Genomic DNA, 27,455 nt, shown 5'->3' with positions numbered 1-27,455 from the left:
AAACTGACACCTTAATTACAAGGAATCATGTTTGCATTGACCACAATACCTGCGGTCGGAATGCAGGACGGCTGCTTGCGTTGTGGCCGAAACGTCGTGATAATTATTTCATTATGTTTTATTTTTATTATTTTATTATTTCCCTTCTACGTGACTTTACCGAAAGAACCAAGAAGATGGACAAACCAGTTGCAGGCGATGAAGTTGCGCGATTTCGAGGACAGTTTGGTTTTCACAACTCAGCTGTGAATCCGGCTTCAGTCGCAGCACCACCCATGCCCGTTCTCGAACATTACAGAGACGCAAACTCGGGATTATTTCTGTATCTATTTATTTGGCCCATAAAACATAAGCAAGACATTTTCAAATAAAGGAACAAACCAAACACCGTCACTTTAAATGTTACGTATGTCATAAATGCATACCTGTCAACACCTACGGTTTAACTGTATTCTTGTACAGGGGAATTGAGTTTTCAGGTCCATACGGCATTCAGCCGTTTCAATACGGGCAAAACAAACGTGTCTTTCTCCCTTGTGAGGTGACCTTGTATAGATGAACATTGATATTTATGACCGATAAGGTCTGAATTGGTCTGTAATAAAGTAGGGCACTGATAAGGGGGTTGACAGGTATGCAAACGTAAGACGTTGAGACTGGCGACAGCATGGCAGGCAAGGATAGATTGGCTGACCAGTGTTATCAGTTGGCTCCCCATGGTGAAAAAAAACCACAACGGAATAAACAAGGAATGGGAATTTACGCATATGGTTAAAGTTCTTTAAACGCTTTCTAACAATGCGATTGTCCTCTGAAGTGTTTGCTTTTAAATGACAACAGTCGCGCTCTTGTAAAGGCGCGCAGAAAGCAGTACGTCCATAGGCCATGACGAGTCCACGCTGCTCTCAAAGCGGCTCTGCCCAGCAAGGTGCAACCTCGGCCGGCAGGGCCGTGTTGCCGATGTTGGTCCTCATAGCACGTCTCGAGTCTCCGAGTTTAGGGTTACCATTTGATAAATTTGGTTTTATTTCGGATGGGTTCCGAATAGCAACGCAAGTTCATGGAAAAGGTTTGTTGGTATTGGATTATCTTCACGAGAGTAACGGTGCCCAACACATTTGCAGGCGGGAAGAGCTGACACATGCATGGCTTCACAACCTTAGTTGTTGTCAGTCGTGACTCTGAGCCAAGTCACTTGATGGCCTCCAAACTCAGGGGTGGCCCAAATTCTAATGGCAGCTGTCAGTCTACCCTCATAAACAACCACCACTAATCGGAACATACTTAACGTGCAGTGCATAGATGGGCGAAACAGCCTTGATATAAAATGCAAACATACCCAAGGATTAGACCCAGGTGTTTTAATAAGGTAGTACTAGTTGAGCGTATCTGACATTGACATTATGAACTACAGTACTTAACATATATTTAAAAAACAGAGAAATAGACATGAAAATACCCAGACATGGCCACTTGTTGCAGAGATTCGTGGTTTTAATCTGGCAGACGACGCTAGTTATAACTTCAGGTGTATTAAGCACAACGTACTAAGCGCCGCCTGCTTCACAGTTGATGTTACAGAACCCCTCATGCATTTCAAAAATTAGGAGGTCATTGTGTGCTGACGTAACGGTCAACATTTTCGAATTTTAAAAATGACCCCACAAACGACTGAATTTTTGCTTTCACATTGGCGGCAGCAGCAACATCCCCTTATAATGGAAGACTAAATCTGTCTGTGGCACATGGCGCCTTCGTCATATATACAGGGTATCCCATAAGTCTGGAATCATAGGGAAAACATAACTAATTCATATTGTTTTGTTTCTGCAGGCCCAAGATGTATCTGAGTAAGGAAGAATGAGTCAAGATAATGCAACTCATAGGAATCGCTGTTGCATTTAACAGACTGCATCCAGACCGCGAGCCAATAACACAGAGCTGTGTTGCAAAGTTTAGGGAAACGGGATCCATACAAGATAAACCACGCAGTAGTCCTTCGAGGAGTTTGTTGTGTATCAGGAACAATGGTGGACACATCGAGTATGTTCTGTGAATAAAAGCGTTATTATTGCTTTTTGTATTATTTCCCCTATAATTCTAGACTTTTGGGACACCCCGTGATAAGAATGGCGCAAATACCAAATAGACTGAATTGTTACTATGTTAACGGTCATTTTGAAACCCGTAGTATCCCGCACAGCTGGTTGGAATGCACGCATACCCAGACTCTGAACCCAGGCTGCGCGGGGCAGTCAGCTCGGCGCACTTAAGCTCTGCGCACGATGACGCGTGCCTCTCCGTGGACGTTACGCAGGCGATTGCTGTTGAACGTGATGATGAGGTTGTGCAGCCCAGGCTTGCTTGGGCAAAACGATGCACTGACGCACACTCTCTTCTCGGGTTCCACCACGTCGCTGTGGGTCGGGGTCATGGAGAGAGGAGACACGTGCTCACCATTAATCCACGGCATCTAGTTGAACACTTCCGAGGACATCTGTGAAAAAGGGCTTAGTAGCTCATCATAAACATTCTGATTCTGATGAATGCCTCTTTGGCAAGCGTTGTGGTGATCCATTCGTGAACATGATTGTTCTTCCTCGTTTCGCGATACACATCTGCATTTGTTTTTGGTTCGGCAAGTGGTTGGCGCAGTAGTCATAGTAAGTAGCATGGGTTTTCTGCCGCATGGACGTCATCGTATCGTTCGATGAGTTTAGAGTCACATAAAACTCAAAGTTAAACGTACACCATGTAACTGGGTATTGACCAAACATTCCAGTTGCGGTAAAATCACCTGCAAATTACTGAGTTGTAAATGACATAGCAACGAGCCCCCCTACTGTGCAAACCTGGAAAGGACCCAGACCCAGTGAGACTATCGTTGGGTAAACAAGCGCAACGTTTAAACGACAACAATAGCAATAACAATTGTAGTAAAATAAACGTGCGTGACGTGGGGGTTTTTTCTGTACCTGCAGGAGATTTGCTGGAGACTGGTGAGGCCTGGTCCCTCGAGGGAGAACACCCCGTCGTCCAGAGGCTGAGGCAGTGGATTCACCAAGGACATCTCGACCTTCAGCTCTCGGCCAACCACAGGCTCACCCAGCACCTGGCACGACCAATCCACAAACAAAGCAAAGCGCCTCCATGTTTAGCTTTCTACCAGGTTTAGCTTTGATTTAAAGCTTTCGTGACTACAGGGATTCATCTTCTTGGTTCTTTCGGTGAAGTCACGTAGAAGGGAAGTAATAAAATAATAAAAATAAAACATAAAATTATTCTCACGACGTTTCGGCCACAACGCAAGCAGCCGTCCTCAGGTGAAAAACCAGGTCCGTCGAGGCGACAGAGTCTGAATGAAACAGCACACGAGCTTGGAGCATATATATAAGCTGGGCGCCTTGACAAAGGAATTTGCATATCAAGAGGAATTTAGCATATTTATGGGAAATGCATATGTATATGTAGTACTAATCACATTCCTGCATTTCCCATAAATATGCTAAATTCCTCTTGATATGCAAATTTCTTTGTCAAGGCGCCCAGCTTATATATATGCTCCAAGCTCGTGTGCTGTTTCATTCATACTCTGTCGCCTCGACGGACCTGGTTTTTCACCTGAGGACGGCTGCTTGCGTTGTGGCCGAAACGTCGTGAGAATAATTTTATTTTGTTTTATTTTTATTATTTTATTACTTCCCTTCTACGTGACTTCACCGAAAGAACCAAGAAGAAGGTTTAGCTTTCTTTTTTCACACTTTTGTTATGCAGGCCAGGCGTAGTCACAAACAGAACCTCTCCATAATAAAGGCTCAGTCTTTTGTTATGCAGTCTATTCATAGTCTCAAACCGCACCTTACCATAATAATAAAGAGTGGGCATTCCCTGCCCCTTCCCCCCCCCCCCTCAACCATTATATAAACGGAGTGGTATCTCCTGTAATCTCTCATTTACTTGATACAGCTGTCGGGCTGTGACGGTTCCACCTGAAGACGGAAGCTTGTGTTGCTTCCGAAACGTCGTGATTTTTATTTTATTTTACTTTTATTAATTTTAATGTTTTACCTACGTGACTTTACCGAAAAAAACCTAAGAATATGATAGCGCCTCCAATTCCTCGTCGACGTCGGGGGGGTTGCTATTATTCCTCGATGTCGAACCCTTCTCGCTGCAACACCCTGCCGCCCTGTATCGAAGCAGCATTTGTTGACGCGAACAAAAACGACCTTTTCGGTCCCGTCGGCAGAGCCCTGGCTTGTTACACGATGGATGAGCAGATGCGAACTGGCAAGAGCACCCTCCCCCCGCCCCCCCCCCCCTCATGTAAACACAACACGTGGGGGGGCTCCATTTAACACATCGTGTGCTCGACAGACCTGGTTTTCACCTGAGGACGGCTGCTTGCGTTGTGGCCGAAACGTCGTGAGAATTGTTTTATTATGTTTTATTTTTATTATTTTATTACTTCCCTTCTACGTGACTTTACCGAAAGAACCAAGAAGATGAATCCCTGCAGTCACGAAAGCTTTAAATCGAAATTTAACATCGTGTGCTGTGATCGCAATTCGTTGTGCCAGCAACATTGAATAATTTTTCGTTTAAGCCAGTGGTTCTTAACCTGGAGGTGCCCTTTCTGGGGGGTACGAGACATGGCCATATTTTTTTTAGAAGGTAAATCATCGAAAACACAAATTATGCACGGGCACGTTAAATACAACTTAATTTGTTTCATCAAACCCTATGTTTTTAACATACACAAAATGTATGACTTAGAACCAATGGGGTGCAAGGCTGCAGTAAAGGTTGCCATTCTTCAGGATTATGCAAGGGTTTCGCTCTTACTCAACAGCTACTATTATGTAACTGCCTGTTTTTAATGAGAAAAACATTCAATTAAATTCTCACAGGAACTACGGTGTAAACAATTGCAGTCTCCAACTCTTCTCCTCCACTCTGTCCCACTTTTGTCCTCACTATTTACAGTACGTGCAACGAAGAAGGGCTATGGCCCGAAACGTCGTTTATAAGATTTTTTTAGGCCACACATTGTGTATGTTGCACGTACGTTGAACTTCTTTCACACAGTACGAAACCAACCACGATAATTAGAGGTGCAGGGGAAGGACATCAAACTTAGCACAAAAAGCACACTGGTCGTGTAAGTGGTGACAGATTCACTCTGAACAGATGCTATAGGCTGACCATCACGTGGATCTCTGGGGTCTCGAGGATGATGTTCCGCTCAGAAAAGGCCAGGATCGTCTCCTGGCCGGGCAGAGTGATAGCGCAGGTGACGCGGATGATGTTCTGATCTCTCAGCTGAGACTCGTAGTCCTTGTACTTGATACGCAGCGGCTCCGAGACAACTAGTGAGAGACGGACAGCATCGCCATTTGCATGATCGTCAGCATCAATAATACAGGGTGACCCAAAAAAAACGGGCCCCGTGCACACGGGGCCTATTAGAGTTGGGGCCCGTTTTTTTTGGGTCACCCTGTATATAATAATATATAACTGTGTCGTTAAACCCGACACCACCCGACACGGCTAATTAATAAGGGTTGTCACGTAAACAGAACATGCCAATTCGTTACTAGTACAGCAACACCGGTGCGTTGGCCACAACATTTATAATTTGAGTACGACATTTTGTCAGTAATTACAAATAGCATTATCATCTGCATCATCAACAGAAAGAGCAGTAGCACCATAATGGTCATTATGGGAAATTCGGGCGATATCAGTAAAAACAAACTGTAAGCTATGGGAGGCAACTGGACAACTCAGAGGAAACCCATGCAGAACAGAGGCAGAGAGACGATACAAATGAGCCAAGGTGGCAAGACGTTAACTACCCCGCCTGGTATACAGGAGGTCGTGGGTTCGATCCTGAACCTGACACCTGCTGTATATTTGGAGTTTGCGTGTTCTCCCCGTGGTCACGTGGATTTTTCTCTAGATCCTCCAGTCTTTCCCTCCACACTTATAATTTACATCACGCATTTGAGAGTATTTGGCTGCTAAGATTTTCCACAGAATAAGCCACTTCGTTGAGCTATAATTTGTGGCCATGTTGCTTCTCAAAAAGAGCTGTATAACTCAGTGGGCCTTACCTGATAAAATTGAATTTAAAAAAAGTTCAATAATAATTTAAACTCCATGCAGGAAGGGCGCTAATGTTGGGAGTCGAAACCAGGACATTGTTGCCACGAGTGTCATCACCACGCCATCCTGCCCCCGCTGGCGACAATAACGACGACAGAACAGGTGGGCAGCCCTCGTCCCCGTCGTATGTACGCACAGACTGCGACTTATGAATGCATTCCGTTCTGGTAGCCAGTTCGTAAGTCGAACGGTTCGGAAGTCGGAACACAATAATGTAACTGTAGTTAAACGAACATCCTGTCTGTGTCATGAAATGTGTTACGTTTCAACAAAAAAAAGGGAAGCACTGTTAAACTCGTAGATAATAAGAAGAAATATTGTAAATTTGCATGGTACACTAAACAGTTCCTCGGTTTGTTTCGCAAGTGCGAGTTCACGCTCGCAGGTCGGATGGCTAAATCATAAATATCTCATGGAAGCCCGATCGTAAGTACGGGTGCTTGTAAGTCAGCCGTTCGTAAGTCAGGGACTGCCTGTATGTATGTGGAAATTCGTTCTCATCGCACGTGGCTAGCCATACTCAACGGAGGTCAACTCACTCTCTCCGGGAGGCACCTTCACGGTGCACTCCCTCTGGGTGCAGATGCCCTTGACTATCCCCGTGTAGGTGACGGCCCTGGCGCAGAGCACAAGACGCACGACCGCCGCGTGCCGGCGCGACGGGTTCCGCAGCGACGTGTGCACGTCCATGTCGCTGCCCACAAACGCCGAGCGGCTCAGGCGGGTTCGCAGGACCAGGCCCTGGACCACCTCCTGCTGCTCGCCCTGCTCGCCGGCTCCGTTGGGGGCCGGCGGCACACGCGGTGGCCGAGAATAGTCGTCGTCGACTCCTGGCTGCGGTTTCTCCCCACGGACGATGCACGTTGCCCGGGCATAGGCCGCTCGCTCCTCCTTGGAGCCTTGGGGAGGGGGGAGAGGGTTAAGGAGTTTAACACGTGGTTGGAGGCTTTCGCGACCAATATCATCCATAATACAGTTTTTTTGGGCTAGATCGCGTAAATATATAGAAGTGCCATTAAACCCGACACCACCCGATACAGAAAATTAGTAAGGGTTGTCACGTGGCCAATTCGTCACTAGTACAGCACACCGGTGTGTTGGAGAGCCAAGCCACAACATTTACAATCTGAGTACGACGTTTTACGCCAGTAATTACAGCCAGCTTCATCAGGCGACAGCCAGATTTGTGGAGAAGTTCACCCGTTTCATTCTTTAAAGAGAGGCGTAGATGTGATACCACCCCTTGTGTGCACTTCTTACGCGATAGTGGCTGGGGGTTAATGAATGCATATGTATTTGGTAATCAACGTGGATTATGCATGCGCATTATGCGAGCCTATTGTTCTTGTACTTACTGTCCATTGTATGTACTAAAATAGCGGTACCAAAGGTAATCCCTATTGAAGTACGGTGGCCTGTATAGGCATGCTTATCAACAATGTATTTTTTATGTTTCACTTCCAAGCAGCACTACGTCTTTGGCTATGCGAACGGTTAAAATTATTTGTATTTCTCTCAATTTCGATTGATTCTCTAATTTGTCTTGGCCAGTAGTAGCTAGTTTTGCACAGAACTTCAACATCAATTGAGTGTCCTTGTTGGCACGCGTGTTCTGCTACTGCTGACAGTTGTATTTGGTAGTATTTAATATTTCTATGACGTTCTTTTAGTCTCGTGCTGATCACTCGTCCTGTTTGGAGTTGCATTCGTCATGTTTGCTGATCACAGTCAACGAACTTTCATTCGGCCGGTTGTGGGATAAAGTGTGAGTACAGCCACCTCATCTAAGACGTCTTACCAGTGTGGAAGAGTAGGCAAATTACCCTCTAGAGAGGACCTCAAGAGCGCCCTGTAGTGGAGGCCTTTCTGCAAGCAGTGGCATGAGCAGGAAATTTCAGGGCTGCACCTTTATATTTTATTAAATGCATTCTTTGTGTTGACCTTTCATTTCGCACGCAGAGTTAATCCACAACGTGCACAGGTGCACGCGCGTATGCACACACGCGCGCACAGTTTGCGGGCTATAAGAATAACTAAACTAAACTATTTTTGTTTTACCACTGAGCTATATAGCTCGTTTTATGAAGCGACCTGGCCATGAAGAAAAGCTCAACAAAGCGGTTTATCACGTGGCAATTTATAGCAGCCAAATACTCGAAACGCATGTTTCTAAATGTAGATGGGAAAAACTGGAGGACAGGGAGAAAACTCCACGTGACCACAGGGAGAACACGCAAACTCCAAACACACAAGCAGGCGTCAGGGTCGGGATCGAACGCACGACCTCCTGCATACCAGGCGAGGTAGTTAACATCTCCTAGCCACTGTGACGGTGATAAGATAGATAGACGCAGACTCCAAATAAACAGCAGGCATCAGGGTCGGGTTCGACCCCATGACCTCCTGTACACCAGGCGATGTAGTTTACATCTCCTTGCCACCGTGATTATGATGAGAGAGAGAGACACGCAAACTCACGTCAGGATTAGAATCGACCCCATGACCTCCTGCATACCAGGCGAGGTAGTTAACATCTCGCACCCCTCAACCTTTGCGTCAGAATACGGGGGAGGAAAGTGCGTCACATAATTTGGAGAATATGGCAATCGTAAATGCAATTTAGTTTTCTTACTATGACGCTGGATTACCCAGGAAGGCATCATTAAGTTCTAGGACTCATTTTCAAGAAGATCTTTGGCAGATTTTTGCAGTGGGGGCGGGGAGGGGAGGGAGGGTGATATTGCTGCTGTGTGTGATCCCAATTGAGTTACCTGCGGGTAATATTTTCAACATTGGGGATGTTTTTAGCCGATGCCAATATGACTGGGTGGTGGGTTTTTTTGGTAAACAAAGTTGTGGTTGTCATTTCTGTTTAATACTTCTGTCACTTATTTGCATACCTGTCAACCCCTTATCAGTGCCTACCTTATCAGCGACCAATCCAGACCTTATTGGTCACCCCGTGCCCTTAAAAATCTCAAAGTTCATCCTACAAGAGAGAAACACAAACAAATTAACCAAAAACAAATTTGCCCGTGTTGAAACGGCTGTACGCCATTATGACCTGAAAACTCAATTTCCCTGTAAAAGAATATGGGTAAACCATATGGGTTGACAGGTATGTAATTGTAATTGTGCCGTGATAGCTCTAAGCCACATAATCTACGCCGCTGGGAATTTTACCATTCGGCATCGACCCACGTCTTTCGCAATCATTTCAATGTCTCACGCGATGCGATTTGTCTTTCGGCCCGACTTCTCTTTGCTCTTCGTTTTTGGTGCCATTTTTTATTTGCTTATTCAACTATTTTTACATTGCTTGGTGGTAGTTGAAGGGGTTTTCACTTGCGTGCGTGTGTGTGTTTGTTGGGGCTTCTTTCCCACCGTACATTTGAGTGTAGCACCCCCCCCCCCCATGCTCACCACCCATCCCAGGCTGCTCCTGTCCTACTCCCTCAAGTCACCCCGGGTTCTCGCCCGGTTCAACGGGACCAACTCTGGACTCGCCATCCGCGTGTCTCGCCCCGCGTACCTTCAGGGTACTTGTACTGCAGCGTGATGTCCTCCCGCTCGTCGCGGCCCGCGCGCTTGGTGCTGATGCAGCGTCCCACGTGGTCCGTGATGCACGACATGCGCGTTCGCCTCCCGTCGGCCGCCACGGACCACATCACCACGTCGGCGTTCACCTCGGCGAACACGAACGGCGTCTCGTAGCCCAGCGCTACCTGGCCCTTGCGCACCGCATTCACCGGCGCCGGCCCGCAGCAGAACACGCCTGGGAGATACGGGCGCAGGGCCCCAATTGTGTCAATAAAAAATAAGGATGCCTACGCGTGGCCCCGCGGGCATGCCTCCTGCGTCTCCTCGATCAATCGATGAGATCTGCGAATGACGAGAGAACGCCGTCGTTACGGAAAGATAGTGCCAGGCCGGATGACTTTGAGTTTCAGACAATGCACACAATAAGCACTCGGCCATTCTGCATTTTGCAACAACAAAAAACATCGGCGGGTCCCGAAGAATTGCATTATGCAGTTCATCTTGCCTCAGGTCATTTGACAGTGACTTAAGATAAGAGGGACCACATTGCAGTTCTTTGGGAACTACTGATGATTCGTAACTGGTATGTGAAGAAATATAACTGCAAGGGGTGGATCCATTCTTGGGGAACTGCTGATGGCTTTTGCATCGTGTGCACACAGACCGAGCGCTTGGTTGTACACATTTCTGTGTGCTTTGCGTGAAATCTGTGGTCCTCCGGGGCCTGCGCTGCGCTTCTGTCATGATGAGGTTGTCTCGTGAGTTACAGATTTGATTATGTGGGAGTGTGTCGACGTCGATGATGATGATGATGAGGATGTTGCCGCCCTGGTGAGCCTACAGATTCCGGCTTATGGAGGCGTCGATGCCATCACACGCGTCACTCACCCTCGCTCCTCTCCTGGGGGGTTGGATCAACCACCTGCCACCCATCGTATCCCTCCTCGATGTCCTTCCGCGACATCCAACTCTCCACCCACACGTGGAAGTTCCTGCCAGCCGACACAACGGGAACGACCGAACGCTGTTTTAAGGGGCACCTGTTTATTCGTGCTCACGTTGAAACAGAATTTTAGGGGAAAGTGCTGATGATGAGAATGTATCATTATTATAATTGAACCCAAAGAAAACTAAACACAAAATAAATTTTCAAATTAAGCTGCACTTTTTATTTCACCAGGCGAGGCCTACTGAGCTACGTAGCTCTTATTCAGAAGCGACCCGGCCATAAACAATACCTCAACGAGGTGGCTCGTCGCATGGAAATTCATAGCAGCCAAATACTCGAAATGCTTGTTGATTATGAATGTGGAGGGGAAAACCGCGGGACCCGGATAAAAATCTACATGACCACGGAAAGAGAGAGACATGAATTTCCAAGTATACAAGTGTCAGGGTCGGAATCAAACCCACGACCCCCTGCATACCAGGCGAGGAAGTAAACATCTCAGTCTAGCCGCAACCTCCGAGTAATGCTCCCCCAAATGGGGGCCAATTAAAGTCACCCGGGTTCACTACTCTGCAACGTTAGGGATAGCACTCGGGAGCAGTGGGTTAACCGGGGAAGGGGGAGAAAGGGGGAGAATTGAAGTGGAGGGGGGGGAGATAAAGATAATTTGTTAAGGTAGTGAGATGCACTGCCGAGGCGAGTGTCATTCGAGAGGACCCGTTGAGGCTAACAGTCGGGCTAGACCGTCAGAATGAAGGATTTCATGTTGCGACAACGCTACTTCGCCAAGCCGAATTGCCCTTTGAAGAAATTCGCCCGCGATGCGCCCGATATTGATCGGACGTCGGAAGGACACCGAGGAGAGCCGAGCGATGCTCGGGGCCTAGGATGGGCGACCACGTGTTCCTGCTAGCCAGGTGGTGGGCACAGAGGTGGCAAACGGGTTTTGATTCCTTACCCGTACCCGTACCCGGCCGCACCAGGGTCGCAAACGGGTACCCGTACCCGGCTGGGTACCGGTAGGGTACGGGTATCGGGTACCTGATTGCGACCTCTGGGATGAAGCCATGTTGCAGGCGCGGGTGGGTTGATTCTAGGAACTTAAATTGTGAGAAGAGACCAGACGTTGGGAAATGAGTGACAAACAGTTACTCACCAGTGACTCACGGTCTATCCGTACCCGGCCGCACCAGGGTCACAAACGGGTACCCGTTTGCAAACCTGGTGCGGCCGGATACGGGTACGGGTAGGGTACGGGTATCGGGTACCCGGTTGCGACCTCTGCAGTGGGTACAGAGGGGTGGCGGTGGTAGGGGGGGGGCAACATCGTTCTCATAGCCCAGGAAGGCGCTGATGTGTTACACAGAGGGGGGTCTGCAATCGTTTGTGTCCCCGTGTCTCCACGTCCTTGTCTCTTCCATGCCCCCCCCCCCCTATGTCCACTATCACTCCTCGTGTCCCTGTGTGTCCTGTCACCCATGCCGCATCTCGCGTCCTTTGTGTTGCCGTGTCTCACCACACAGAGTCGTGGGACTCCTGCTTGTTGCTGCTCTCGTAGTAGAAGCGGTCGCACGAGAGGTTCCCGTCCTTGTCGTGCGCCGACGTGAAGTTGGTGACGCAGCGTGTCGGCAGGCCAAAGAAGCGCATCACTGTGGGGTAAGGTCAAGGGGTTGCCCCAGAGGTCAGCGGCTAAAAGGTCATGAATAGCAAAATGACCCCTCAAAGGCCACAGAAACGTATTTTCCGCTGGCACAAAACGTGCTGCGCAGGGGCCGTGTACAGCCAGCCCGGCACAGCTCAGGAGGTGCCAAGTTTTTCGACTGCACAAGCAGAGCCATGCCGCTGACGTCACATGTAATGGACGAGTTGAGACACGTGTAGATGGCGTGGCGACGGCGCGTCTCTTGAGTGTACTGACTGACGTCACACGGAGTGAATACTCCACGAGCCAAACCCCTGGGCCTGCTCGGCCCGGAGTCAGATTGCCTTGTGAGGCCAGTGTAGCACGGTTTGGTTCTGGCTTGACACAGCGGATAGCTCGCAGAGTACCAGCCATCAGCAAGTCCAATTATCGTAAAATCCTCTCCTGTGCCATAGCAGGCCATCTCTGCTCTAGCCCATGCCACGCCCATGACATTTTCAAATCAACAATCTAAAATTTTGAAAATTGACAACACATCCTTCGTATATATATGTGTATGTAAATGTGTATGTATGTATGACTGTAAAACCTCAGCTAGCCGGACTACTACTACTGTTTTTTATTTTACCAGGTAAGACCCACTAAGCTATACAACTCTTTTTCAAAAGCCACCTGACCACAAATGATAGCTCAACGAAGTGGCTTAACACGTGGAAATAAAATGCAGCCAAATACTCCAAACGCATGTTTCTAAATGTGGAGGGAAAAACCGGAGGATCCGGAGAAAAGTCTACGCAACCATGGCGAGAACATGCAAACTCCAAATATACAGGTGTCAGGGTCGGGATCAAACTCACGACCTCCTGCATACCAGGCGAGGTAGTTAACATCTCGCCACCATGGCGACTAATTGGGGGGGTTAGCCCTAGTCCAATTATGTACATGTGTGATGAAACTGGAGCATCCAAAAAAACACCCGTGCGAGGGGGCAACGCTCTATCCCGTAACAGACGGAACAGGTGGAGTCCACATTTTTGCTGTACCGCCTTCTTCGATCCATCAACCCTCGCCGCTGGCTACACAATGCTGAGATTACAGGCTACGTGTGCATGGCCACCGCCACCACCACCCAGCTAATATAGACACAAACCCTGCGAAATGTGTACTTCATATATATGTGGGTGTAGTGTGCACTCTGTGTTTATAACTCTATAAACCAATAACATGGTCGCACCAGCTGTGTGTATGCCGTGCTGTGTGCTCCATTGCAGTATTGTCCATGAGGTCGGCTATTGAGCCAATTATGGTTTTGTAAATATATTCTATTAAACATGGAACCCAGTCACGGAGAAATGATAAACCTGGCTGGAAGGTGGGGTTTACCTGTTTTGAGATACGTATATGTACGTGTGTGTACGTGTGTGGTAGTGTAGCGACGAACCCGGCGACCCGAGTTCGATTCCCGCTCACGGCCAACACCAGTGACGATTATCTCAAACGGTCCTGAGCCTCCCCTAGGTCTACTCAGCCTCAAATGAGTGCCTAGCGAGGTGTGTAAACATCGTCACTGGGGAGACAAAGGCGGCCGGGCGTGGTACTGGCCACCCACTCCTTCGTGTGCCGTGCCGGCCTTAATAGGTGCTCTTGCCCCAACAGTCTGTTGCAGGCTATACGGGGGGGGGGGGGGGGCTTTGTCTTTGTGTGTATGTACGTGCACGCAAACAACGTGTGCAATCAAATGGCACTCACCGGTACAAGCCACCCCGGCAAACACCCAGCACTGACCATACTTGACCGCCTGGCACTGCGTCTTATACCAGCAACGCAGGATGTCGGCGCTGCCTGTCCAGCTGGTGGGCCACGTCCCGTCTGGGTACTTGCCCGACCAATTTCCCTGCAGCACCCCCTTGTCGTCGTTGGAGTTGATCTGCGGTGGTGGAGATAACACGGGGGGACATAGACATGGAGTAGGGAGAGAGGGGGTAGAGAGAGAGTGGGGGGGGGGGTAGAGAGAGATGGAAGGGGTAAGAAGGAGGAGAGCAGAGCGTGAAGTCTTTTGTGAAATCTTTCATTTTAAAAAAAGGGGCGGGGGGGGGGCACATAAAGTAAAGCATTGGAGAAAAAACGAAATGATGAACGAAGCAAAGTGCCGACTACACCGAGCATCTTCTTGTTTCCTCTGATCGTAAAAAAAGAGAGAGAAGCGAGGAATGAGGAACAGGTTTATTTCGGAGAAAAAGCCAAGCGACCACGGGGAGAGAAACGCAAACTCCAAATATACATGTGTCAGGGTCGGGATCGAACCCATGACCTCTTGTACACTCGGTGAAGGTGGTTAACATCTAACCACCGTGGCACCCTGTAGTACTTCACGTGGTCCTCAAAGAGCACACGTGGGCACGTGTCCGTGCGTGCATCTCTGTGTGTCCGTGCCCGCGTGTCCGTGCGCAGCGTCTCACCATGGCGGAGAGCACTCGGCTGACATGGATGGGGTCTCCGCGCTTCTTCGTGTCTGCTGCCAGATCCTTGAGCGCCACGTTGCTTTTGTCCAGGATCTGGAAGCAGATGTCACCCAGGCCCCGGGCGAACTGCGCACGGATGACAGCAACGCGTCAGCCGCGGCCAACGCCATCCGGCATTGCCAGCGGCACCATCATGCGGCCGGTGGCACGGTCACTTTCAATGTCACTGTCGTAGTTGTAGTCGACGTCGTTGCCGTGTCCAGTGCGATGAGCGCGTGTGCTGCATGTGATTTGGTGAGTGCGTGTTATGTATGTGTGGCCGTGTTCGCGTGCGTGCGGTGCATCTGCCGATCATCTCAGTCAGTCAGTCAACCCATGGCACCGGGGTCTGTCCCGTGACCTCCTCGCGTGGCCTCGAAGTGCACCTAGCCTGGCACAAGTGCCGTGGTGACGTCACCGCTACTTAGTGGATAATGGGGGTTGTTGTTGCTATGAATGTGGTCATTGTGCTTGTAAACCTAGGAGAAGTCCCAAGAGATGGAGGAGATGGAGTGAGTGTGTGTAGAGTCGATGTGCTGTGTGTGTATGTATACTGTGTCTGTGGGTGCACGATATGTGTGCGTTGTGGGGAACGGTAGAATCCTCTGCATGCATACCTGTCAACCGCTTATCAGTGCCCGACCTTATTAGAGACCAACTCAGACCTTATTGGTCACCCCGTGCCCCTTATAAATCTCAACGTTCATCCCACAAAGTCCCATCACAAGGGAGAAACACAAACAAATAGACACAAAAAAATGTTGTTGCCCGTATTGAAACGGGTGTACGCCGTATGGACCTGAAAACTCTATTTCCCTGTACAAGAATACGGGCTAAGCCGTATGGGTTGACAGGTGTGTGAATACGCCATGAGACTCGGTGAGGCTTTCATTGGTAAACAAGCACAATATGAATTATTATCCGTGAGCAGTGCAGCCCCTAGCGCAAAACACCACATGCACTCAATTATTGTTGTAATTGTTGCAATTGTTGTTGCATGAGACCTGGGAGAAGTTCCATGGGACGGAGGAGATGTAGTCTTGGGAGCCCACGTAGATCTTTCCCGTCTCGTTGAGAACGTACTCCGGAGCGGAGGAGGTCGTCCTCCATATACACGGCGTCGTCTGCAACATCACCGCACAGACACGACACAAAGGTCGCCCGTGCACAAAATCATCATCATTATTACACTGGTCAACACACGTTTTCTGGCATAAGGTATTCCAACGGGTTTAAGGTAATTTTGGTGTGCTGATTCCAAATCTGGCATCACATCAGGTTTTTGAGATATCAAATATTGCATTTTCAATAAAAACTGCAGAAGAAAAATATTAAATAAATGTGGATATCTACATAAAATTATATTATAAACACACTATCCTAAAAATACAGCACCATATTTTAACACCAAAGCAGTCACTGACTCGCAACATCTTGCAATCATAAGTGACAGAGTTAATTTCGGGTAAAATCAATGAAAATGGTGTATGCCGCGAGCAAATGAGATGTGATAGAGCAAATCTGAGATCAGATTTGGAATCAGCACCCTGAAATTAGTCTAAAACAGCTGCAAAAGCCCAGGTCAGAAAAAAATGTTTTTTTTGTTGACCGGTGTAATTTTTGAGTACGCTTGCATTCGTGCCCTCTTTCTTATGGCACGCACGTGGCAACCGTCGCCCAGGAACGCGCCACCGTTTTTTTTAAATTTCATCGTCCATAGACGCGGCCTGCAGCGGTGTCACGGCTGCTCACGATCCCAACCACGTGGCCTGCGGTGCGATTTTCTCACACCTTTTTTAAAACTTGGGCCAAAAAACGGCGGGCACGCAACGGGGCCTCTTCGTATCGTACGACGTCATGGGTTCTCTCTGCCGCCCGCTCTTGAGCGAAGCGGGCGGGCGGGCGGGCGGGCGGGTGGGCGCGTTGTACTCTGCGGTTAGTTCACACGACCGCGGTAATTGACCAGGGGCGGCCAGCCAGAATCTGAACCACGAACAACCGCAGCAGGCACCCGAACGTTCCACCGGCGGGTTGCGTTGTCGTCCCCCAGTCGGCGAGCCCCAATCAAAGCCACCGGCTGGTGGCTGTCGTGGGGGCCCATCAACTGCTCGTTGTGATGCAGCGAATTCGGGGCCGGCGGGGGGGAAAGGTGGTCGCCTCCGGACAGGCCCACTCACCTTTGCACCAGGCGTTGAAGAGAAGGACGATTTCTCCCAGGGGGAAGCAGCGCACCGTGCGGTCGCCGCCCTTCGCGTGCCTCGTCTCCAGGAAGGCCGTGTAGCGGCCGATGGGGGCGCTGGCCTGGGTGGACGCCTCGAGCAAGCTCCAGGTGTCGCCGCTGCCGTGTGCGGTCACGGAGAGCTCCCCCGCGTTGTCCGAGGATGCGCGCAGGAGGGTGCCGTCCTTCTGCGAAGGGCTGGGGCCTACGGTCGTTTGGGTTAGGGGGTGGGGTGATGTTGCCGAGTGGAAGCGCGTTTGACCCTCCTGGTTGCGGAGGTCAGAACAGTACGTAGCTCGCAGAATCAGATTTTTTTTTTCAATTATCCTGGAGAAATGCGATGAGCTACGAAGTTTTTTTTTGACAGATGTCCAGTTAGGGGATGGGTTAGAAAAGTTACCACGACAAATATTAAGCGACAGACGAGCGGATTTGACGACGCGCACAGCGGCGTGTGCAGCATCAGCGTTATGTTATCCACACCACCAGCTCAAAGGGGACTGAACGTAACTTTGCTCGTCAGTCACAGGTTTGACCTGCAGTGGCATGTGGGTACGGGGATAGCTGATGGGGATGGTACGCGTACACAGGGGTACACAGACAGTGGATAGTGCCGGTTCAGGATACTTAGACAGGGGCAGGGCGACATCACGAGGCCTCCTTTGCCAGTACCAAAATATACTAATAGGGTTTTTTCCCTTTTTTTCTGGAAACAAAACTGCAAGGAATCATGTTTACATTAACCACAATACTTGCAGTCAAATGCAAACAAAAAACAATACTCTGATAAATAATTAATAACATGCTTCAAATCGCTTTAAGCTATTGTCATTGTAGTGCGTATTTAATGTGGCGCTGCACTCTGATGTTGTAGGAGAAAACATTTTTGAAAAGTATATTTAATTAAGTAGAACGTGTTGTCTATATTTATATTAAGTTGCGCATTTTGATGTGACATTTCTCAAACACCCCCCCCCCCTCGTCACACATCGTCACAAATGTCTGACCGCCCCCACTAGGTGCGTGACGTCATTTATGGACGGACCCTTATCGTTCTTACTATTCCGCTTGTTTTGCCCAGGAAAGCGTCACCGAGTCTCACTCGCGTTCAGGGTGGCGCTGCCAAGTGTCTGCAGTAAGTGGCGCTGTTGCTACGGCTGTGAGTTCCCAACCGAGCAATTTGCAGGTGATTGATGGTTCAGGATTGAGACGTTTTGGCCAATCGCGGTTACATTGTGTGGTGGGGTCGGGGGGAGGAAAGTTAGCTACGGGGGAGGGGGGGAAACCGGAAAACCCGGAGGAATCCCAATGTAGACGAGAGAAAGAGAACACAGAAACTCCACACGCAGTGAGCGTTCCGTTAAAAAAAAACAATCTAATGTTAGTCATTCGAATTAGTTGTAAAAAGAAGCGGCTGATAGTGAATTGGGGGCCTGTGGCATCACCTTCCGGGGCCTTTATCCACTGCTGGATGAAGGCCTATCTACGACAGTGCACAGGCTCTCTGGCACTGTGTGAGCCTGTGGGTATAGTCGGGGGGGCACAGCTGATGCATCTGCCAGTCATCTCAGTCAGTCGACCCATGGACACCTGCTGGGTCTGTCCCGTGACCTCCTGCCGGCGGCCGTTCGACACTTCACGTGGCCTCAATGTGCACCCAGCCTGGCACAAGCGCCGTGGTGACGTCGCCGCCACTTATTGGCAAGTTGCGGTTGTTGACTGTTGTGTAGTAGTTAGCGCTGCGAACCCGGCTACCCGAGTTATATTCCCGCTCACGGCCAATGCCTGTGACGATTATCTGAACCGGTCCTGGGCCTCCCCTAGGTCGACTCAGACACAAATGAGTACCTGGTGATGTGTGTAACCATCGCCACTAGGGAGACAAAGGCGGCCGCGCGTGGTTCTGGCCACCCACCCCCTCGTGTGCCGTGCTGGCCTTCATAGCTGCTCACTAACAGCACTTGCCCCAACAGTCTGTTAAGGCTACACGGGGGGTCTTTGCCTTTTCACGAGGGAGACAAAGGCGGCCGGGCGGGGTTCTGACCACCCACCCCCTCGTGTGCCGTGCCGGCCTTCATAGGTGCTCGCTAAAAGCACTTGCCCCAACAGTACGTTCTTGTGTACGAACGAGTGTTTCTGAGAGTGAGTGTGTCTATGTGACCTCTCTCTAGCGCCGTGTCTCTCTCTCTAACGTCGTGTCTCTCTAAGGCCGTGTCTCTCTAACACAGTGTCTCTCTAGCGCCGTGTCACTGCGACACCGTGTCTCTCTCTGACGCCGTGTCTCTGCCACACCGTGTCTCTCTCTGCGACACCGTGTCTCTGTAACGCCGTGTCTCTCTAACACCGTGTTTCTCTAGCGCCGTGTCTCTGCGACACCGTGTCTCTCTCTAGCGCCGTGTCACTGCGACACCGTGTCTCTCTCTAGCGCCGTGTGTCTCTCTAAGGCCGTGCGCGCTGTGTGTGTGCGTGCGAGAGATAGAAAGAGAGAGCGTGCGAGCCGACCGCTGGGTTCTCACCCGTATGCAGTGCCAATACGATGGCATCCTTCCCGGGGCTAAACAGCCGCCCTCGGAATTTGACGAGAAGCTGGAACGGCTGCCCCCTCCGCAAGAACAGACGGTCTTTCTCCACGGCGAGAGCCTCCAGGTGATGCGCCTTCTGGTTCGCCACTTCCAGCCTCTCGAACGACTCCAGTTCCAGAGGATCTGACGGGACAAAACAAAGACAAAGAGCCCCCCACACACCCATGTAGCCTTTGATGGACTGCTGGGGCAAGTGCTGTTCGAGAGGTCTCGTGTGACGCAGTTGTTTTTGCGCCGATTTATATTCGCTGAATGGGACCTTTTTGTTGGCCGTATCAAATTATGAAATAATAATAATGTGAAATTTCGATTTAAAGCTTTAGTGAGTGCAGGGATTCATCTTATTGGTTCTTTCGGTAAAATCACGTAGAAGGGAAATAAAAAAGTAAATAAATAAATAAGCATTTTTTAATTACATTCTCACGACGTTTCGGCCACAACGCAAGCAGCCGTCCTCAGGTGAAGAACAGGGTTTGTCGGAAAGACAGCGTCCGAATGAACACCAGCGCTGGTGTTATACACACCGCACCAGCTGCTCGTTTAAGGCTGAGCCCACCTAGGTGAGACCCGCGACCGGCTCAGATATGTTTCACCGATGTTGACAATGAGCCGGAAGCACGCTTGTAGCGTAGTGCGCCAACCACTGCAGCACCACTTCCCACTTAGACCCATCATCAAATACATGCTTACAGACACAGACACCTGTAGACTCACAGAGACTCATAGACTCCTACAGAGACCCATAGACTCACAGAAACCCGTAGACTCTCACACAGATCCATCGACTCTCACAGAGACCCATAGACTCTCACAGAGACCCATAGACTCACAGAGACCCATAGACTCACAGAGACCTGTAGATTCACAGAGACATGTAGACTCACAGAAACCCATAGACTCACGGAAAACCACAGACTCTCACAGAGACCCATAGTCTCACAGAGACCCATAGACTCTCACAGAGGCCCATAGACTCCCACAGAAATCCATAGAATTACACAGAGACCCATAGACTCTCACAGAGACCCATATACTCACAGAGACCCATAGACTCACAGAGACCTGTCGATTCACAGAGACCCATAGACTCCCACAGATACCCATAGACTCACAGAGAGCCATAGATTCATTCAAAAACCCATAGATCTGCCCCAACAGTCTACCACCGTGTGTTCAAAGGTTGACGGTTCTCCTAGGTCGCCAGACTCGAGGAGACCACTCCAATGCCTGTCTCAGCAATTGGCCCACCTCCATCCTGCAGACGTATCCCACCCAGACTTGTCCCACCCAAATGTATCCCATCCAGCTCAATCTTGTTTGCCAAATCTTGCCGTATGTGCATGTATGTGTGTAATGTGTCCACGTATTTTTGCATGAGTGTAGTAGGTATATTGGCAATGGTGTCTCTAATTCATTTATAAACAGCTCGTCCGTACTTCCACCCCGATCACTTTCACTTCCTCTCTTGTTCACGGGGACACCGGTTAGCATGGCTGACTACGTAGAGTACGAAAGAAGTTAGTTTAACACGTAGGCTTTCGCGACCAATGTTATTCATAATCAACGTTTTTGGGTTTAGATCGCGTTATTTATAAATGTGTCAGTAACCCTCCACCACCCGACACGGCCAATCAGTAAAAATGTGTCACGTTGACAAAGACAAATAGTTCACAGCTTTAGCCCACCGGTGTGTTGAAGCCACAACATTTAGCCCACCGGTGTGTTGTGGCTTCAACACACCGGTGGGCTAAAGCTGTGAACTATTTGTCTTTGTCAACGTGACACATTTTTTACTGATTGGCCGTGTCGGGTGGTGGAGGGTTACGACACATTTATAAATAACGCGATCTAAACCCAAAAACGTTGATTATGTACGAAAGAAGTTAAACATCCAGACGGACACACTCTGGTGGAATATCCCAGAAGCTCAGACGGTGTTTTGCCTGGTCAACGCTCTGGCGAGATGTTAACTACCTCGCCTGGTATACAGGAGGTTGTGGGTTCGATGCCGACCCTGACGCCCGTATGTTGTGAGTTTGCATGTTTCTCTCTCCGTGGTCGCGTGGATTTTTCTCCGGGTCCTTCGGTTTTTTTTGTTCCCCCTCCAGCATTTCGAATCAACGTCACGCGTCTTAGAGCATTTGGCTGCTGCTATAAATTTCAACGTGGTGAGACACTTTGTTGAGCTATCATTTGTGATGGGCAGGTCGCTTCTCAAAAAGAGCTACCTAGTTGAGTGAGCCTTCCCTGGTAAGATATCAGGGTGCCCCCCCACCCCTCCCCCTTATGATTGATAAAGGTTCCGGTAAATTAGCCACTATCGAGTAATGGACTTAGCCAAAAAAATAATCGCCCCCCCCCCCCCCAGCACTGGTTCCTGTATATCTGCACACACGCATTATGTCTGCCGTGTCATTTCCCCTTGACCAGGCATTGTATTAACTGGAGGAAGGGGCAGTTTGACCAGTGGCGATAGATAACCACAGAGGGGGAAAAAAACAAAACACTGGGAAGTCCCCAAACTTTTTTTGGAGGAGGGAAAAACTGAATTTCCCCGAAATTGCGTTTGTAAGCCTGGAGTCGGACCCGTCTCGCGAAGTAGGAGGTTGTAATAATAATAATAATGCATATTAAAAACAACAAAATCTGTCGCAATCGAAGGGAGAATCCAGGACAGGATTTCATGGAACGAGTAGCACACTGCCACAGGGATGGTGTCACTGAGTTGCAATTCAGAGGCCGCGAGATGGTGGACGACCTCGCCTGGTCTACAGGAGGTCATAAGTTCGATCCCGACCCTGACGCCTGCTGTATATTTGGTGTTTGCGGTGTCTCTCTCCCCGTGGTTGCGTTGACTTTTCTCCGGGTCCTCCGGTTTTCCCCTCCACATTTAAAAGCATGTATTTAGAGTATATATTGCCGCTATACATTTCCACACGATGAGCCACTTCGTTGGACTATGATTTGTGGCCAGGTCGCTTCTGAAAGGGAGCTGCGTATCTCAGTGGGCCCTTACTTGGTACAATATAAATGGGAGTAGAATACGGGGACACAATTTTTTAAACATTTCCCCGCCCGCAATTCCGCCTCTATCCGCCCCGCCAGTCAACCGTTATATTGATGGGTGCAGAGGCGCTGTCAATTTTACGGGCTGGTCTTGTGTCGTGGGATAAATCGTGGGTGACTCCCACGCGTCTTCCAAAACCGTCCTGAAACGGCACCACGGAAGAGTAGCCTCCCTAGAGCCAGCTACGGTGGATGCCTCTGCCGCGACGAAATCGCGAGAGCGAGCACTTGCAGGTGCCGCGCCTTCACCGCCGACCTTACCAGAGATTCCCGTTCGCAATTCCATCTCACGCTGATGTGAGCCGAGGGCCGGGAACTGGACTTCACGGCGCAATGCGCTAACCACTGCCCCGCCGCTCTCAAGCCCCCCCCCCCCCCCCCCCCCCGTTGCTCTACTGCCATCTCCTGGCCACACCTCCTCCGTATCGCCGTGCCTACAACACCTGGCAAGCACCGAGGGACCTTCCCATCCAAGTGGGGTGTGAATCAGTCTGGAAGCCTCATGCTTAGCTTCCGATGTGATGGTGGCCGGGGATGACACGGGCAGAGTTAAATTTAGCTCCCATGATTGCAATAACAGGAAGCTGCGGCGAAAACTTTAACCATTTTAAATTAATTATAGTGTACTGTATAACCCTTCTCACTTCTTTATGACTGTACAATTAATGCGTATGCAACTATCAGTCTTGTTTGCCCCATATTGGGCGCCGTGGTGCAGAGATGTTAACTACCTCGCCTGGTATACATGAGGTTGTGAGTTCGATCCTGACCCTGACGCCTGCTGCTGTATATTTGGAGTTTGCGTGTCTCTCTCTCTCATCATCATCACGGTGGCTAGGAGATGTTAACTACCTCGCTTGGTATACAGGAGGTTGTGAGTTCGATACCGACACTGACGCCTGCTGCTGTATATTTGGAGTTTGCGTGTCTCTCTCTCTCTCTCTCTGTGGTCGTGTGGATTTATCTCCGCGTCCTCTGGTTTTCCCTCCACATTTAGAATCAAAATCACAAGTTTAGAGTATTTAGCTGCTACACATTTCCACGTGATAAGCCACTTCGTTGAGATATCATTTGTGGCAAAGTCACTTCTGAAAAAAAATACATAGCTCAGTGGGCCTTACCTTGCAAAATAAACAAAAAATGTTTATTCTTTGGTTCTTTCGGTAAAGTCACGTATAAAGGGGAAAAAAAGCTCCAAAGTTAAGATTTAAAAAATGTTTAGCTTACGTTAAAGTCAATCGGCCCATCGGCTTTCCAGAACAGGAATGCCTGACAGCAAACTCCGAACGGGATTCGATCTGCTGAGGTCTCATCGGCAGATCCAGTCTTCGTTAAACAAACCCCCGCTGGATTACCAGACGTTATTGTTGTAGAGAGCACTCCATCCGAACCACGGGGCCCTGTTTAGTGCAACATATAATTTAGGTTTTTTCGGTAAAGTCACGTAGGTAAAACATTAAAATTAATAAAAGTAAAATAAAATTACATATAAAATAACATATAATTCCGCGCGCACCGATGTCAACGCGATATCAGGTTTCACGACACGTTATTAATAGTTTATTTTTACGATACGATAACTATCGCGATTTCGGCTCCCCATAGATGTGTAAATTCTGTTTCGCACTCCTATTGCCCTAAGTCTGCGTGTCGCTGCAATCTGTAAAAGCTCAACTCATCGTTGTTATCGCGCTCGTTTTCCAAGTCTAAAACCTGAGCAGTCAAAAGACACATTGTTCAAGAGGGTCCTGCCGAGTTTTCGTCGCAAGCGAGAGGGCGATGTCGTTGCCGCTGCTGCGTGTGATTTCCAATTGCGTAATACGCATGTTGAACTTTCTTTCGCACCGTACGTAGCCAACCGTGCTAATCGGAGGCGTGGAGGAAAGGGCAACAAACTAAACACAAACAACAACAACAACAACACAATAACACTCAACACAACAAACTGAAAACAAACAACAAGCAATTCTAAAAAAATTAGACATTTGAAGTGTGATCTTTCAGCATTGAGTTATTTGGACCGACACCACAATGCCGCTTTGTTATCTCTAAAACTATAATTCTTATCTTTCGATTTAAAGCTTTCGTGATTGCAGGGATTCATCTTCTTGGTTCTTTCGGTAACGTCACGTAGAAGGGAAACGTCGTGAGAATTATTTTATTGTGTTTATTTATATTATTTTTTTATTTCCCTTCTACGTGACTTTACCGGAAGATATTAATCTTATCATCCACCGAGCTTGTTCACTTCTCCGAATAATGGCAATGATGATGTTGTTAGCTTGGAACGCTGCGCCGCCGCTCGCTCTCGTAGCGAGAGAGAGAGAAAGGGCCACTTGGAGGCGCAAGAAGGAGCCACAGACGAGAAGCCGACGAAACCAACGATTGCCCCCCCCCCCCCCCCAAGCTCTGTGGTCCTCTATGTACTGAGGTGTTCTCGGCTCAATTAAATGTGAAAGGAAATGGGAGCACCCGGAGGAAAAACAAAAAGCCATACGTGCGAGGGGGAAACGCTCTATCCCCATGGAGACGGATCACATTTCTGCGATACCACCTCTTTCTGGCAGAGCCGAGGTACGGCCCAATAGGGAGTTTCGCGACGTCTTCGTGTGATACACCAACTCTCGCTGCTGCCGAGACCGGTGCTGGATTAGAGGCCACATGCGTAGCCACCACAACCGCCCGGCTGAATCCGGATTTAACGGCGACAAGGCTGCTAATGCAACTTTAATTATGACATTGGAGCTACGTTTTGTACGAGGAATTTAACAATTAAAATACGAACAATGAAGCGAGCCAACCCAAACGAGCCACATTAACGGACACGTGATCGCACGAACAAAGACAAAGATCCCCCGTGCAGCCTGAACAGACTGTTGGGGCAAGTGCTCCTGGCGAGTAGCTGCACCCATGATGTCTGGCACGGCACACGATAGGGTGGGTGGATGGCCAGCCCCACGCCCGGCCGCCTTTGTCTCCCCAGTGCTGATGTGTTAATCGCACCAGCAAACTCATTTAAGGCCGAGATGACATTAGGGGCGGCCCGGGACCGGTTCAAATATTCGCCACCGTCATTGGACGTGAGCGGGAATCGAACTCGCGTAGCCGGTTTTGTCGCGCAGTGCGCTCACCAATGCGCCACCGCTCTTTGTCAACACGCGTACATACATACATGCATTCACATACAGCCTTAAATATTTACAAATAAGGTTCAGGGTTGAGATAATGGTTGTTGTTATTATTAGGCTTGGTGTTAGTTATTATTAAGATTTGCATATGGGGTATGAACAGGGTTAGAGGTTTTTTTTTTGTCAGAGGATTAGTATTATAATTAGGGTTAGTATATATACGATTATACGGGGTCGGATCTCTTGGAATTTCTCATTTACTTGATACAGCAATCGTGCTGTGACGGTTCCACCTGAAGACGGAGGCTTGTGTTGCCTCCGAAACGTCGTGATTTTTATTTTATTTTACTTTTATTAATTGTAATTTTATTTTTTTACCTACGTGACTTTACCGAAAAAACCCAAGAATATGAATCATTGCAGTCACGAAAGCTTCAAATCTAGAATTAGGATAAGAAATGGGGTTTCCCAAACTCCACCACGCGCCGTCTCTACCAATTTACTCTTCCCCAATCCAAACACAAATTAACTCGTTTCCACGCTGCACGCGCCCGATGCTTGCTAAACGCGTGCCAAACTTACCGCTCGATCACGCCGAGCATGTGCACACGCTCACTGAGACCTCAGTTGTCAATGGAATCAGTTATCTGTTCATGCGCACGTTGCTAATTACGTCACGTGGGACGTGTCTGACAATCATTGGACGCGCGCGGCGTGGAAACGAGTTAATTCGAATGGGGGTGGAGTGACATTGGTAAACATGGTGGTGGTGAGGTACGCAAGCTTGAAAATTAGGAGAACGGGAGAGAGACACATTAAAATTAAATAACCTAGCAAAATATCGAAACGTAATGTAATGCAACACGGAGAGTCGGTCAGCACACAATTAACGCATAGCCTGGTTGATTACGTATTTCAAAGATTGCTAAGTTAGAATTTAAGTGTGAAAATTCCAAAGAGAGGACACGGGCAGAGAGAGAAAACAAAAAAAGCCAGAGAGAGAGAAAAAAGATAAGCTTAAAACTTCCCCGTAGAAGTGGTTCAATCTTAATTTGGAGCTTTCGTGACTGCAGGGATTACTCTTTGGTTCTTTCGGAAACGTCGTAGTATGCTATTATCTAATTTATAATTTTGTCTTTATACGTGACTTTACCGAAAGAACCAAAGAGTATGGTGGTGGTGGTGGTGGAAACCCTGGGGCACATGAAAATTGTCACTCCTCTGACCGATCTCGCCGACACGCTCCATCGTTTACTACTTACAAAATCTTGCCCAAGGCAACGTTGGATCTCGACCGCAGTCGGCAGCCCTTCGGGATGCGGTGGGCACTTTTCACGAGAGTCGTGGGGTTACCCCGGAGGTTTTATTTTTACAAACGACGGGTAGCGTAACGCACGCGGAGGCGTTGGCTACCCGGCAAGACACGCCGACGTCGCGTGCCACATGGTTGGAACCGCTGGACAAACGTTGGTGTGGGTAACACTGGGTATAACGCAAGGCACATCCGTCGTCACGGTCACAACCTGGAAGTCTGGCTTACCCATGCTGACGGCTCTAGGAGAAAGAAGATGATTCTTGGTGAGGACGAGGAGCGCGTCGTGCCGAGTCAACACGAAGTGACTGTGGCGTGGAGACGTTGAATATCCACCCCCTCTTATACC

The 27,455-nt window shown here is 49.0% G+C and overlaps 1 protein-coding gene across 1 annotated transcript; it reads right to left on the bottom strand.

The window, feature by feature from the left end:
• Positions 1 to 313: 313 nt before the first annotated feature.
• On the bottom strand, positions 314 to 27,455 carry LOC133357901 (protein-glutamine gamma-glutamyltransferase 2-like). Its single transcript, XM_061576073.1, is given in 14 exon segments — positions 314 to 2,417; positions 2,976 to 3,112; positions 5,206 to 5,369; positions 6,708 to 7,067; positions 9,701 to 9,943; positions 10,597 to 10,700; positions 12,174 to 12,306; positions 14,049 to 14,226; positions 14,759 to 14,887; positions 15,805 to 15,885; positions 15,887 to 15,924; positions 16,978 to 17,223; positions 19,535 to 19,723; positions 27,335 to 27,455. Coding segments are annotated over 14 exon segments (2,154 nt in total). The 5' UTR covers positions 27,339 to 27,455; the 3' UTR covers positions 314 to 2,269.

Source organism: Lethenteron reissneri, chromosome 60 (assembly GCF_015708825.2).
Source record: "Lethenteron reissneri isolate LAM-NWPU_2019-01 chromosome 60, ASM1570882v1, whole genome shotgun sequence".
Classification (NCBI taxonomy): Eukaryota; Metazoa; Chordata; class Hyperoartia; order Petromyzontiformes; family Petromyzontidae; genus Lethenteron; species Lethenteron reissneri.
Note: the sequence above shows the minus strand (reverse complement) of the source record. Positions and strands in the feature narration are given on the sequence as shown.